The sequence below is a fragment of the Tamandua tetradactyla genome, chromosome 6 (assembly GCF_023851605.1).
Source record: "Tamandua tetradactyla isolate mTamTet1 chromosome 6, mTamTet1.pri, whole genome shotgun sequence".
Classification (NCBI taxonomy): Eukaryota; Metazoa; Chordata; class Mammalia; order Pilosa; family Myrmecophagidae; genus Tamandua; species Tamandua tetradactyla.
The window spans coordinates 58955517-58969869 of record NC_135332.1 but is presented as its reverse complement, the minus strand read 5'-3'; the positions used below and the strand labels follow the sequence as shown (position 1 = coordinate 58969869).

The 14353-nt window shown below is 47.7% G+C and overlaps 1 protein-coding gene across 2 annotated transcripts in view; it reads right to left on the bottom strand.

Annotated features, from left to right (window-relative positions):
* PITPNM3 (PITPNM family member 3) overlaps positions 1–14353 on the bottom strand; it is a 128028-nt gene that overhangs the window by 86155 nt on the left and 27520 nt on the right. For both annotated transcript variants that reach the window (XM_077165610.1, XM_077165609.1), the window contains exon 2: positions 8120–8215. In XM_077165610.1, coding sequence (XP_077021725.1) covers positions 8120–8215 — 96 coding nt within the window. The remainder of the gene's footprint in view (positions 1–8119; positions 8216–14353) is intronic.

Here is a 14353-nt window from a genome sequence, read left to right as displayed (position 1 = left end):
CGTGCTGGCTCCATCACCACTGTCATGCCCCTGAGCCCTGCCAACATTTTCCTCCCTGCAACTTGGGAGGAAACCCAGGGTCCGACTTGCTTGTGCGTATTCACAGGGGGTTGCTATTGAGAGGCTGGGGAAAAGTCCAAAGAAAACAAATATTTCCTATCAAAGTGAGGGAATGGGCCTGGGTACTGTTGCCAACAGGGTCTTACAAGGCCTTTTGGGAGCTTCAAGGAACTCTTAGCACGGAAAAGAGGCTAGAAGTGCAGTTCAACTGCACAACTGGCCCACGGTCACACAGCACCTCGGGGTCAGGGCTGGGGCAGGAATTCAAATCTCCTGCCTGTGAATTCAAGGCATTTCCCACTAGGTCTATGGTCTAAACAGTTAAGTTCATGATAGGAACCCTCAATTTGTAACTAGATGTTTGGTGGTTTTTAACACCTCTAATTGGTGTATTTATTGCTTCTAACTAGAAGATTATGATTAAGGATGCACCTGATGGCTTCTAAATGAAGAAATAGATTTTGCTATAGAAACACACCAGAAAGTGCACCATGCTTGCCATACCCAACCATACCCTAAAAACATGTGATGCCACCGAGGCTGCTCAGGTCCCATCTCGCAGCCTTAATCCTTGCAGGAATGGTGACTTTCTCTTTAAACGCAGCATTTCCCTTTAAACACAGCATTTCGTGACCAGGAGCCATATGAAATATGGGACATCCCAACAGCTCAGTCTTTCCTCCTTGGTTTTACTAAGTCCTTCTAACCTATAGTTTCTGACCAGTCCAACTGTCACCAGGCAATCTTCATCACTGAGGAGCTTGGTCACTCAATAGCCAAGCATATTTCCATTGTGGTTGCCCAACCTCTACTAGAGACTCTGAGTTCTGAGTCTCTGGCTTCCCATGGGGCAAGGACAGAGGTCCCCGGGGTCAACCCACTGCCTGGCAGGAAAGTACTCCTGGAGAATGCCCACTGCCTTCTGTGACACAGGCACCCGGGCCCTCTCCGTGCTGAGGCAGTGAACTGCCAGCACCAAGCATCCTGCCCTCATCCCCTTGCTCACTCTTGCCACACTTGGCTTCCTTCTGTTGTTTGAAAATGCCAAGCCCATCCGTTCCCGCTGTAAAAGCTTGGCACTTACTATTCCCTCTGCCTGAAACACTCTCCTCCCTGCCCCCCAGATCCACACATGGCTCATTTCTTGTTATTCAGCTCTCAATTCAAAGTCACCGCCTCTGAGGGTTCATCTCTAAACATCTAATCTACCATCACCTATAGTCACTCTATCACATTCCCATATGTTTATATTTTTGTGGATTTTCAACCAATTTTTTTAAAAGGGCATTATTGACAAACTGAGACTCTATAAAAGTTTCATGCACTAAGTTTGTTTTCCTGGAACCTGTAACTTTCAGAGGGTTCCTAGGGCAGATAAGTCCTTAAACCCAGAGGGATCAGCTTCTCCAAGATTATCAACTAACTACATCCCCCTATCCTTTAGTGATGACACCCTTTCTCAACACGAAAAAAGTCAGAACAGGCATTGCCTAAAGATCCCTATAGAATGGGAGAATGATCAAAGGAGAAGGAGGAGGTATAACAGAGAAAATAGGATTTAACAAACGAGTATGACTGCTAAATCACTATATTGATATTTCTTCTAGCCTCCAGTGTTTTGGAGCAGCTAGAAGGAAAATCCTGAAATAGTGGAACGGCAGCCCATATAGACTCTGAAATTGGTCTGTAACTACTTGTTGAAGTGTTCTTTGAAAATTATTGCTTTTTCTTTTTTTATCTGTATATATGTTTTACAATTTAAAAATGTTTTTAAAAGAGCATTACTGAGGTACAGTTAACATTCATAAACTACACATATTTAAAATGTAAAATCTGGTTACTTTTGACATCTTTATATAGCCATGAAATCATCACCCCAATCAAAATAGTGAACATATCCATCATCTCCAAAGTTTTTTCACGCCCTTTTTTAATCCCTCTCTTTTACCACTCATCCACAGGGAACCACTGTCACATTAGATTTGGCTACATTTTTCTAGAATTTTATGTAAATGAAGTCAAATAGTGGGGTCCTTTTGGGGGTCTTGCCTCTTTCACTCAGCACAATTATTTTGAGATTCAGCCACGCTGTTGTGTGTATTGGTAGCTCATTCCTTTTGATTGCCAAGTCATACTTCATTGTATGGCCATAGCCTTCACCTATCAGTGGACATTTGAGGTGTTTGGAGTTATAATAAATAAATCTGCTGTGAACATTCATGGACAAGTCTTTGTGTGGACCTATGCTTTCTTCCCTCTCGAGTAAATGCCTAGGAGTGAAATGTCTGGCTCATATGATAAGCGCATTTTAGCTTTTTAAGAAGCTGCAATCCATTATCCAAAATGGTTGTACCATTTCACATGTCCACGAGCAGTGTTGGAAAGTTCTAGCTTCTCCTCACCTGATCAGTCTTTTTAATTTTAGCCCATAATAATGGGGATACTGTAGTATCTCATTTAGGTTTCGATTTCCATATCCCTAATGACTAATGACATTTCACATCCTTTATGTGCTTATTTACAATTCCTATATCTTCTTTGGTGAAGTGTCTCTTCCTTTATGCTATTTTGTTCATGGCAATCATCAATATAATTTTCTTGCTTTGTATATTGTCTTCCCACCCTCCAGCTGCTACCACTAGGGAGCCTGAGTCCCATGGACATCCTCTGCATCTGGTGAGGAGCACTGGCCACCCCTTGGGTTTGTCCCTTTGTCTCAAAGGGTTGGCCTCCTCCTGGGGTCGTTATGGACCCAGAGAGGTCCATACTCCTGGGGGACCACCCCTGCTCCCCTAACCCTTCACACATACAGCATGAAGCCCCCAGAGCCTATGAGTCTCCTCTCTGCTGCCGGTCACAAGCACTGAGAGCCTCCTGTCCCACCAGGTAAACCGAGTCCTGGGCCGGTGGGCTGGAGCTTAAAGAAGGAAGGGAGGGTGGAAGGTCCAACTTCAGTAACAAGTCAAAGAGCAAGGCCCGACCTGGACACTAAACTCCCAGGTTCCAGCCCTTCCTCCTCACCTTGATGTGTGGTCCTGGGATGTCCCTTCCCAGCTCTAGCCTCAGTTTCCCCATCAGTGCATCGAGGAGGAGGAGATGACATTCTGAGGGCTGTTCACAGCTGACACCCAGTACTGTGCTATTTTACAGTTCAAATGACCCTTGGTTTCTCACTTTCATATCAGTTAGGGTGGGTGGGGATACAAGATCCCCACCATGAAATGAGCAGAGGAGAAAGGACAGATCCGGGAGCTTTCGGTGACAACAGATGGCCAGTCAGCCCAATGGGGAGTCCAGAGTGGGCTGTGGTACCCAGCTGGCCTCTGTGGGGACACCCCAGAAGGGTCTCCTCCCACAGCCTGTGGAAACCATCACATGTGGAGGGGTCACTGGACTGGACATTCACAGTGGCGAGGGAGTCATCTGAGAAGTCTCCGGGAGCTGAGAAGTTGCTGGTGCTGATTCTCGAGTGGCGCTGGGAGTGAGTTAACAGGGTTGGCCCTGCAACTGGGCTTTTGGAGGCAGCAGGATGCAGGACCCAGCCCAAGCAGAGAGCACAGCTGAGACTCAGGCCAGGGTGCAGGGTGCAGCCCCGGCGGAGCTGAGGGTCAGGCCAGGGTGCAGGGGCTCAGCTTAGGCAGGACAACAGAGGCCAGGATGGTGGCCCTTTGGAGCAGGCGCCCACCACCCAGCCCTGGACACTGAGCTGGCTGGGCGGGGTCTGGTCCATGTTGCTGGGAGCAGAGGTGAAGCACACATCACCTATCTCTGCCTCAAGTCAAGGAAACAGGCAGAGGTCTTGGTCCAGGGAGGCCGCATGGAACAGACAGACTTGGCAAGTTGGAAGTAACGGGGGTCCCCAGCAGCCTGTGGGGCAGATCCTGTGGTTGAGGCTAAAATGTGCTGGGAGAGGAGAGATGGGGAGGAAGAGATCAGAGACACATGGGGTCCTGTGGGGAGTGCTGAGGAGGGGAAGGCAAGGAAACGGGTGGGTCTGAGATCCTGGGATAGAAGAGAGAAGGAAAGAAAGAGGTGATCAGAGGGGGTAGGAGATGAGACAAAGGACAGGAAAAGAGGGTCGGTCTCCAATAAGAGAGAGGAGGGATGAGGCCAGTTTGGGAACTGCTGAACATGCAGTTAGATCATGGAGGGGGGAGGACAGAGAACACGTGGGGGCTAAAGGAGAAGGCAGTCAGCAGGGAGGAGACAGGAAGCATCCACGGCTGGGCTGCTCAGGGCCCCTGAGGGAGGAGCTGACCCGCATGCCACCCACAGATGCCACACACAGCAAACCACCTTCATCTGGTTATGCGGAGCCCTGACGAACTGCAAAAATATTTTAAATACGAAGTTTTCTAAGCATCAAAATATTGAAGCCGTTGTTGTCACACTGTGGGTTCGTTGCTATGGAGAAACTCAGCTCCAGCAGCCACTCCAATCAGATACCTACAGGAGACGACAAATGGGTCCCAAATGGGCTGGTTTAGGGCTGGAATAGGGGATTCCAGAGTCAAGAAGGGGGAGCCTCCAGCCAAGACATCTTCCCACCTTCCAGATGCACTTCCCTAAAAATCTCCAGAACTGGGTATCCCCCATTTTTAGAGGTACCACGCTGATAGGGAAACTGAGGCCCAGTGAAGGTGAAAGACCTGCCCAAGGTCACAGTGGAAAGCCCTGTGCCTGGTCCAGATGTCATCCCAGTGCACGGCCTATTTCTCTTTCAAGATCCTGTCTGTTGGCATCAGCACTACCACAGCAGCAGCAGGGCTAAATCATGGGGGAGGGACAAGAGTTTAGGGGAGGTTTAGATTTCCTATTTGGTGAGGATGTGTTTATTGGTTATTTTTCTTGAGGAACAATGAAATCATCTAAAATTGAGTGTGTTGATGGGCTGTTGACTTTGAACATTATACGTGATGCCCAGTGGATGGAGGTGGCTGAAGGATGCACGGACTGAGAAAGTAGGTTGATGCACAATGGTGTATACATATGACCAACATTGTGCTGCTACAAAAAGGAACGAAGTTGTGAGGCATGCAACTCTGTGAATGAACCTGTGGGACATCTGGTGAGTCAAAATAAGCCAGAAATAAAAAAACAATGGTATGGTCTCCTTTAGAAAATGCTTATAAGAAAACAGGGGCCTAGGTTGTAAACCCTTATAACAGTCACATTGAATCTGGAGTGGTAATTATTATTTCTAGATTTTAAGAGGCTACTTTATTTATGTATAACCTGGCATTTAGAGATAAGAATGAGCTGATCAAATCAGGATTAAGGTAATTCAGAACACAAGGGTAAGGAAGACATTGTCCATATTTTAGAACCTCACCTACTCTTTGAGATCGAAGGAAGCAAGGTTTATTTTGTCCAGAACCTAAATTTTCTGTAGCACATAATCTAACTCCACCTGTCTGGGTAGCTCATTTAAACAATCAAACACAAGCAGCCCAGAATAAGAATGAGGGTCTTTAATCCTGTCTAGCTGAATGTAATGCCTGGATACATCCCAGAATATACCAAGCAGATAATCAAAAAGTATGTGCAAAGTTCCTTGAGGGATGGGAGAAAAAATAAGGAACTATTAAACCCTACCACCAGGGAAAACCCTGATATTGTGTCAAACATCAGGGGCACCCAAATCAATAGGCCAAGCTCTTGATCTCGAGGCTTGCTCTTGAGAAGCTTATGTATGTAGCAGAGAAGCTTAGCCTACCTATAGGGATGCCTAAGAGTTCCTTCTGGAGGACCTCTTTTGTTCCTTAGATATGGCCTCACTCTCTCTAAGCCCAACTCTGCAAGTGAAATCATTGCCCTCCCCCCTACGTGGGACATGACATCCAGGGGTGAAAGTCTCCCTGGTGACATGGGAGATGACTCCCAGGGATGAGTCCAGACCTGTCACCGTGGGATCAACAATTCCATCCTGACCAAAAGGGGGAAAAGATGTGTAACAAATAAGGTATCAGTGGCTGAGAGAGTTCAAATAAAATTGAGAGGCGACTCTGGAGGTCACTCTTACACAAGTTCCAGGTAGACCTTGCTACCTATCATAACCTGCCAACCCCCAACCAAAACTATTCCAGCCAATCCTAAAGAACACCGAGGGCAATATATAAGATTCTACAAAGTTTCCACTAGGGTAACTTTCCAGAAATCTACAACCTCCAGATGAGTTCCTGGACCAGGTAAGTCCTGAAACCTAGAGAGGCCAGAATCTCCAGAACATCAGATAGTTCCATCTCCCTACTCCATATTATTGACAGCCCTTCCAACATGAAAATGTTAGAATGGCCATAGCCCAAACACCCCTAAAGAGAGGGATAGAAAGATCAAAAGTGATGGTAGAGTTACACAGAGAAGGAAGGGTTTAACAAATGGATATGATTGCTGAATCATACTGACATTTCTTAGTCTCCAGTACCTTAGAGCAGCTAGAAGTAAAAACCTAAAATTGTGGAATTGTAACCCATGCCAAACACTGAAATCTGTTCTACAACTAATTGTTGCACTGTGCTTTGAAATGTATTGCTTTTTTGTATATACATTATTTTTCACACACACACACAAAAGAGTCAATTGTGATGGAAAAAAAACATATATTCCAGGTGGGTCACGGTGGCTCAGCAGGGAGAGTTTTTGCCTACCATGCCGGAGACCCGGGTTCGATTCCTAGTGCCCGCCCATGCCAAAAAACAAACAAACAAAAAAGATATATTCCTTCTAGCCTCCAATGTCCTGAAGCAGCTAGAAGGAAAAATCTGAGATGATGGTAGGGTAGCCCACGACAAACTCTGGGATCTGTCCTGTGACTACTTGTTGAACAGTGTTTTGAAAATTATTGCTTTTTTCTTTCTTTGCTTTGTATATATGTTATATTATATAATAAAAGAAGTTTGAAAAAAATCCCGTTTGTTGGGCATTTCAAAGCCAGACCAGTCTCAGGATTATCAATAGCCACGTTTCATGAATTCCCAGAGTGGGGCCCAGCAGGCAAGGTGGGAACTGGGGACCCTCCTGGACTGGGGAGTAGGTCGTGGGTACGTCTCACCCACTCCCACACAGCCCAGCCAATAGTCACAGCCTGCAAGGACCCACTCTCCTAAATTCTCATTGCACCTCTGCCTGCTCTCCACGGCCACACTTCTGAGGCTTTTCCAGGGCTGATCTCTCTGCCTAGAAGGCTCACCCGTTTTGTCCCCTTTTCTCCAATTCTTAAAATGCTACGTGTCCTTCAGTCCAGCTGGAACATCACCCTTTCTATGTACTGTGAGCTGGTTTTGCACCAATCGCTGGGATGCAGACTTCATTTCCTCTGCCCGTCACCGTTTCCCCCTGAACATCTGCGCTCATCTTTCCACCAGGGCCCCCCTTTCACCCTGGCTCCCCACCTACCTGTGAGGTTGATCTTTAGGGCCAGGTACTGGACCAGGGACACAGGCCCTGTAGCCTCATCTCACAATGCCCCTCCCTTTGCTTCCTCCCTCCCCGCCTCCCTTGGGTCCCGAGGATGCTGCTAGGTCTTTCCTACTTCAGCACCTGGGTACCTGTTGCTTCCTCTCTGGAAGGCTCTTTCTTCTGCTCTCCGCCTAGCCAACTCCTAGTCCTCAGTTCTGCAGAGAGGCTGGTAGTGACTCCTCACCCAAACCAAACCCAGAGCCCCCATCATCGTTCTCTCCCAACGCCTGGTACTTTCACTCGATGGCATGCTTCCCCATTCACGCCTGCTTTTCCCGTGTTAACTGTTTAAGCTCTGCCTCTCCCACTGGACTTGGGGAGAGCAGTGACTGGGCCTCTTGGGAGTCCACTACACAGCACCCAGCCCCTGCACAGTGACAGTCACATACTAGGGACCCAGCAAATATTTCAAAGAGTGAATGGATGAACGCTGAGTCCCGGCCCTCGGGAAACTCCTTACTGAGTAAGTGTGGCACGTGAGACTGCAAATGCCATGTAAGAGTAGTGCAGTATACCCGTCCCCGGGGAGGGGTCCCCTTTATGGGGCTTCTCGGAGGGTCACCCAGCCCCTCAAGGACATGAGGATGTGTGGTTCACTCACCTCTAGCATCAAAGAATTCGTCATCTGAGCTCTCCACTGAGTCGCCGAGGACATGCCGAAGGTGCCAGGGGGCACCGCCGCCCGGGGGAGGGCCACCTGCCAAAGGGAACACACTTGTCATCCAAGCTACACCATGCGGGGCAGGAGGGAAGGCGGCCCAGCCCGCCCTGGCGGCATCAGCACCTCCCAGGGCCCCCGCGCTGCCACACCTTCACTGAGACGGCTCTGCCGGGCAGAAATCACTGTGCCGGAGTGGCATGGCCTAAGGTCAAGGTTGGAGGCAGTTAAGGGACTCTGCCAAAGTGGCACAGTGTATTCATCAGCAGAGGCTTAACAAAGGAATTCAGCTGCTTAAAACAATGCTGGTTTATTTCTCCCTCACACACAGGTTGGAAGGAGACTCTGCTCATTGTGATCTCCCCTGGGCGCTGTCACCTTATGATGTTGCCATCTCCAAGTGTGACTTCGAGGTCTGCCGAAGCAGACCGTGCTCTTCTCCCAGAAAGCTGTGCCTGGGGTTACATGCCTTTGCCCAGAAATGACCTGCCTCTATTCACACCTCACTGCCTAAGCAAGTCTCAGGGCCATGCACAGTGTCGGGGGGGGGAGGAGGAGAGACCCCCGCTTCCTGGAGAGCTCTAGTGGGGTCAGCTACACACAAGGCCAGGCCAGGCCGGTGCTAAGGGAAGGGGACCTGAGTGTGAGCTCCGCCCTGTCTCTGCCGCTAGCAGCCACAGTGGCAATTCCCTTCCCATCTCATAGGCTCGGTATTCCCGTCTATGAAATGGCAACAACAATCAATCCCTAGCTCATGGGGTCAGAAATAATGGGTGCTCAGGGAGTGGATCTCCGAACGGCAGCTGTGGAAACTGTTAATATCTACAGAGGCCAGCATGCAGGGCTGGGGGCTCCTGCAGTGGAGACCTGGTCAAGGGCACACAAAGGTCACGGCCCCTAGCCCTGAACTCGCCCCCAACGCAGCTCCTGCCCCAGAGCCAGGCAGAGAGAGGCCAGAGACTGACCTAGAGGCAGGAGCCTCCATCCGTCCTTCCCCCCACCCCCACCTTTCTCTGAGCACCCCCTATTCAGGCGCTTCCAGTCTCGCATGGAACCAGCTGGTACCCAGCACATCTGGAAACCCCTCCATGTGCCCCTGGGACACAAGAAATGCTAGTGATCGCAGAGGGATTAAAATCTAATTGTAGGAATTAAGGCCAAAAAAAGTGTTAGGAGAAAATTGACCCAGTAGTTTTCCTGAGGAAATAATCAGAGAAGTACTCAAAGATGGAGGTATACAGTTGGCCATCTCAGTGTTCCAGCAACACCAAAAAAGTATTGTCCATCTTCAAGGGATAGGCTACATAGGTGCATGTCCAACCATGCAAAGGAATTCTTTGCAATTGTTAAAAGGTTGAGGTTGCTCTATATGTACTGACATGGAAAGATGCCATGGTATATGGTTAGGAGAAAAAAATGCAGGTAGGTCCAGAACACTAGGTTCCTTCTAATCACAATTTTGAAAACTATATTTACATCTGTGGTACAACATGTTAGTTTAGAGGTCAGGCTCTGGGGTTTAAGATGCCTGGATTCACACTCAGGTCTTGCCTCTTAGAGGCTGTGACATTGGGTAAGTTGCTTCACCTCTCTGTGCCTCCATTTCCTCATCCATAAAGTAGGGATAGCACATTTCTGCCTCGAGAGCTTGTTGTGAGGATTTAACAAAATGCATCTGAATGCTTAGCACAGTGCCTGGCCTACAGTAAGTGTGAACAACAATAATTACATTAAAAGGTATATAGTTGCTTCCCCATTGGAGAATTCCTGATATTCTCACAAGCAGTGGGGACAACCAAATCAATAGGCTGAGCCTCAATTTTGGGGTTTGTTCATATGAAATATCCCCACAAAGGGCTAAATTGGGCCTAAGGGTCACCCCCAGAGAACCTTTTATGTTGCTCAGATGTGGCCTATCTCTCTCTCAAACAACACAGCAAGCAAACTCACTGCCCTCCTTCTCTCTACATAGGACATGACTCCCAGGGGTGTGAAACTTCCTGGCAATGTGGGACAGATATCCTAGAATGAGCTGGGACTCAGCATCAAGGGATTGAGAAAACCTTCTCGACCAAAAGAGGGAAGAGAAAAATAAGACAAAATAAAGTATCAATGGCTGAGAGATTCTAAACAGAGTTGAGAGGTTATTCTTACGCATAATATAGAGATCCCCTTTTAGATTAAGGTGTATTAGAGTGGCTAGAGGGATGTTCCTGGAACTGTAGAGCTGTGTTCCAGTAGCCATGTTTCTTAAGATGATTGTATAATGATATAGCTTTTGCAATGTGACTGTGTGATTGTGAAAACCTTGTGTCTCATGCATGCAGTTGCATTGAAATGTCTGGAAGGACAAACACTAGAGGTTTTCTCTACGGAGCAGAAAGTGATGAAAACAGGTAGGGAAAACTTTTAGATTTTACAAAGCACATGTAATTTTATACAACCATTAATTATATAAATTTGTCTTATTTTATTAATTCTAAGGTGCACATTTTTCACACTTATCTTTGAAATTGAAGTGCAGCTTACATGATGGCATGTCATGATTTAATCGGCATCACTTATTCTTAAAGGTGCATCTTACAATTAATTGTATCTTAGATTATAAGATCGTTTCAATGAATTGCAGTAAAAGCACCCTGCACATGAGTACTTCTTCCCTGGGGCTTCCCCTCCTCCAGCCCTAAAGACTCTGATCTGTGAATACAAGAATCCAGGCAAAAAGCTTTGGTCCTGGTCGCTACATCCCCACAGAGATCTAGTTCCTGTCGCAGCAATGCCATTTCAGTTTCCCCACCAAACAATAAGAAACCGGACTGAACTGTCCCTTGGGACCTTCCACCTCTAATGTCCTAGGAGCCTTTCTGGCATATGTAAATGTCACTCAACAAGTGAGAGGTGAGCGTCCTCCTGCCATCGCCAGGACACACCATGAAATGTTCTCCTAGCTCACCAACCACGTCCTGCCACCCTGGAGCCCCGTTTCCGAGCATCATGTTTTCCTAAAGGGAGAAGCCAGGCCAGCCCAGCCCAGGGACATAGTCTGCCTGCCTGTGCCTCCTTCCCTGCCATCCACAGACTCCCAAACACAGATGTGCTTGGAAAGCAGATACAAAGCCCATTCGGAGACACAGAAAAGGCAGAGGGCACAAAGAGCACTGGCCTGGGGCCACCTCTAGGTGCAAAGCTGGGTCTGTCCCAAACTTCCTGCGGAAACCAGGGTGGGCGGCACTACGGGCTGGCTCGGCCATATCCCACCCACACACCCTGAACTTACTGCAAGGGAATCTGAGAATCCAAATGCACCCTAACTGGGTATACCTAACATGGAAATGAGACTATTTTTCAAAAGTATGTGGGGAAAATTTTAGCTAGTGCAGTAAGACAAGAAAAAGAAATAAAAGGTATTCAGATCAGGATGGAAGAAATAAAATTATTTTTATTCTCAGATGATGTGATCATCTATGCAGAAAATAAAAACTTCACAAAATCTGCAAAAAGAAAAACCCCTCCTGGAACTAATGAGTAAAATTGTATGATATGGGGTCAATATGTAAAAGTCAATTGCATTCCTATACACCAGCAATGAAAAGTGGAATTTGAAATTTAAAAACAAATATCATTTATAACCATGCAAAAAAATATATATGAAGAGTTTAGGTATAAATCAAATGCATGTGGAAGGTTCCGTGATCCAAAAAAAAAAAGCAGTCATTTAAAATTCAGCGCTGAATTTATATCAACATTATGTTTTCGCCATCAGTAGATGCTAAAGCTATTATTTTTAAAAGCTACCATCCATATTATATTAATAGATATATACAAATATTCCTTGCCATCCAAATCTATTCTGGTCCAAAGACTCAAGATTCTGGATAGAAAGGGAAGTCATATCATCCTCATCTTTTCGGTCCCTGTGTTTTGGATTGTGCAGGCAGGCTTCAAGTAGTGACAGTGTCATCTGAAGATTATTCTGAGTCTATTTGGCTCCTGAATTTGAACGGCGAGGTCGCAACTAGTGGATCTATAACCAGCGGCCCCCACACGTGTTCATTATACACTCAACCCGAGAACGAAAGCAAGGACAGTTCTGCAAACCTCCCACTCGCAAATAGCTTGTGCTAGAGCCTGAGGGAGAGAGGAGAGCTGGAGGCTGCATGCCTCACTCGCCATCCAGCCCTGCCCACCCCATTTAGGTTCCTCTGATAACATATGTGATGGGTTCGGCCTTCGTGCAGATGCCAGGGGCAAAGCCAGGCCCAGAGGGGAAGGCAACAGGGCGGCCGTTTTGGCTCCATTTGAGGGAGAATGTTCTTCCAGCTAGAGATGGGGAGAGAAAAGGCTGTCGGGTGTCGGAGGAAGATCTCATCCCACACAAGCATTCCTTCAGTAAAGGGTTCTCGGGTGCCTCCTGTGCACCAGTTACCGTGTTAGAAGCTGGGGACACGGTGATGGATAAGAGGGTCAGGGTGGCAGAGAGGGGATCTCACAACCTCATGCTCTGCAGAGGGTGAGGGGCAGGGAGACCCCGAAAAGCAAACAGCACTGCTCGTTTCAACAGGGGAAAGTGCTATGAAGAAAATAAAACCTCTCCCTTCCTGGATTCCACCATGCCCCCCCTCCTCAAGGGTCTCTTTTAGAGTAATTATAGCCTAAAGAGTAGACAGGTAAAGACGCACGCATTGGTACATCCACAGAGGGAAAAGGACAAGGGAACTAGTCCCAGGCTTCAGAAGTCTGTCACCTATTTTCATTATAAATGCTGAACTCGTGTTATAAACCTGTCGCCCTTTCTCTTCAAACGTATAGCCGACTCTCCTTTCAGAAGAATCCTCTCCCTTATTATTGTGACTCTCCTTTGTTGTCAAAATAGAGGTCTGCATTTCTTCTCAAATGCATATTTTACCTTGTTTACTGTTATTTCTCCTCTTCATCAAAATGTGTACATGCATTGCTTTTTAAATATATACTAGACGTTTGTTTAAATGTGATGCCAAGTTCTGGCTCCCCTCAGGCTGCAGCTGCCAAAAACAACTTCTGGAAAGGTTGTGTGGGGTGGTTCTCAGTGATACCCTGTACAAAAAAGGAACTTATGAAGCTGGATATGTTAAGAACGAGGTGCCACTATCATCTGGCTTCTGGATGGGAGATGCCCACTTCATCTCTTCCCCCAGCATGTGGATTTTTTAGCAAACGTCAAAGGTGACATTTCAAAAAAAGAAAAGGTGATGGAGAGAGTGTCCTGGGAGGGGTCTGCTTCTGAGGGGAAGACCTTTCTGATAAGGCAACAGGTCAACTGAGGCTCGAATAGTGAGAAAGTTCCAAGCATGCACACACACATGTGGGACGGACGAGGCAGGGTGCTTAGATGAGCACGTTCCTGGAAGAAGGAATTGCCTGGGCAAAGGGGGGCATGAGCTTAGCACGCTCGATGGACAGAAAGAAGCCCACCTGGTTGAAACCCAGAGATGGAGGGGAAGACAGTTACACGATGAAGTGGCAGAGAATACAGGACCAGACTAGGTAGGGTATAACGGCATCTCCTGGATGAGAACTTGAGACAGGGGGGTCCATCAAGGAAGAAAGGAACCCAGATACCCACATGGGTTAGATGGGCTCCTGGTGGGGATGAAGGGGTGGAATTCGGTGTGTCAAAGGGTATAGAGGGTCTCGGGAGTCAGAGAAGGTGGGTGCCAGTGGCCTCAAAACAACACGAGCAAAGGTCCCTGAGGCAGGTATGGTAGGGGCAGTCCTAGCACAACTTGCCACCTTTCCCAGGGACCCACAAATACACCCTGTGCTCAGGACCAGGGGTGTGTGGGATGGATAAATCACAATTCTCTGGTAGGTAAGGGGACTGCCAGAACGTTCCTTCCCTGTGGTCCCGGGCATATGTGAACATTCACTGGAGGCCGTCTGACCCTCATGGGTAGGCTTTATGACATGCAGCTACGCCCCCTGGAATATCCGAGCCTGGCAGAGAGGGAGCCGGGTCTCTCCACTATGGCGTGCAAAAAAAGAGAAGGTGCTGCAAGTAGAGCACCCTGCTGGCTATGGGGCACCGGCGCCTGTGCTCTCTTCTCTGTGTGAGTAAAATGTCCTTCCACCAGAGCCTGCAGGAGCCGGGCTTTGGCTGGCGACCCCAACACCCGTAACGAAAGGCAGTGCAATGGAAGC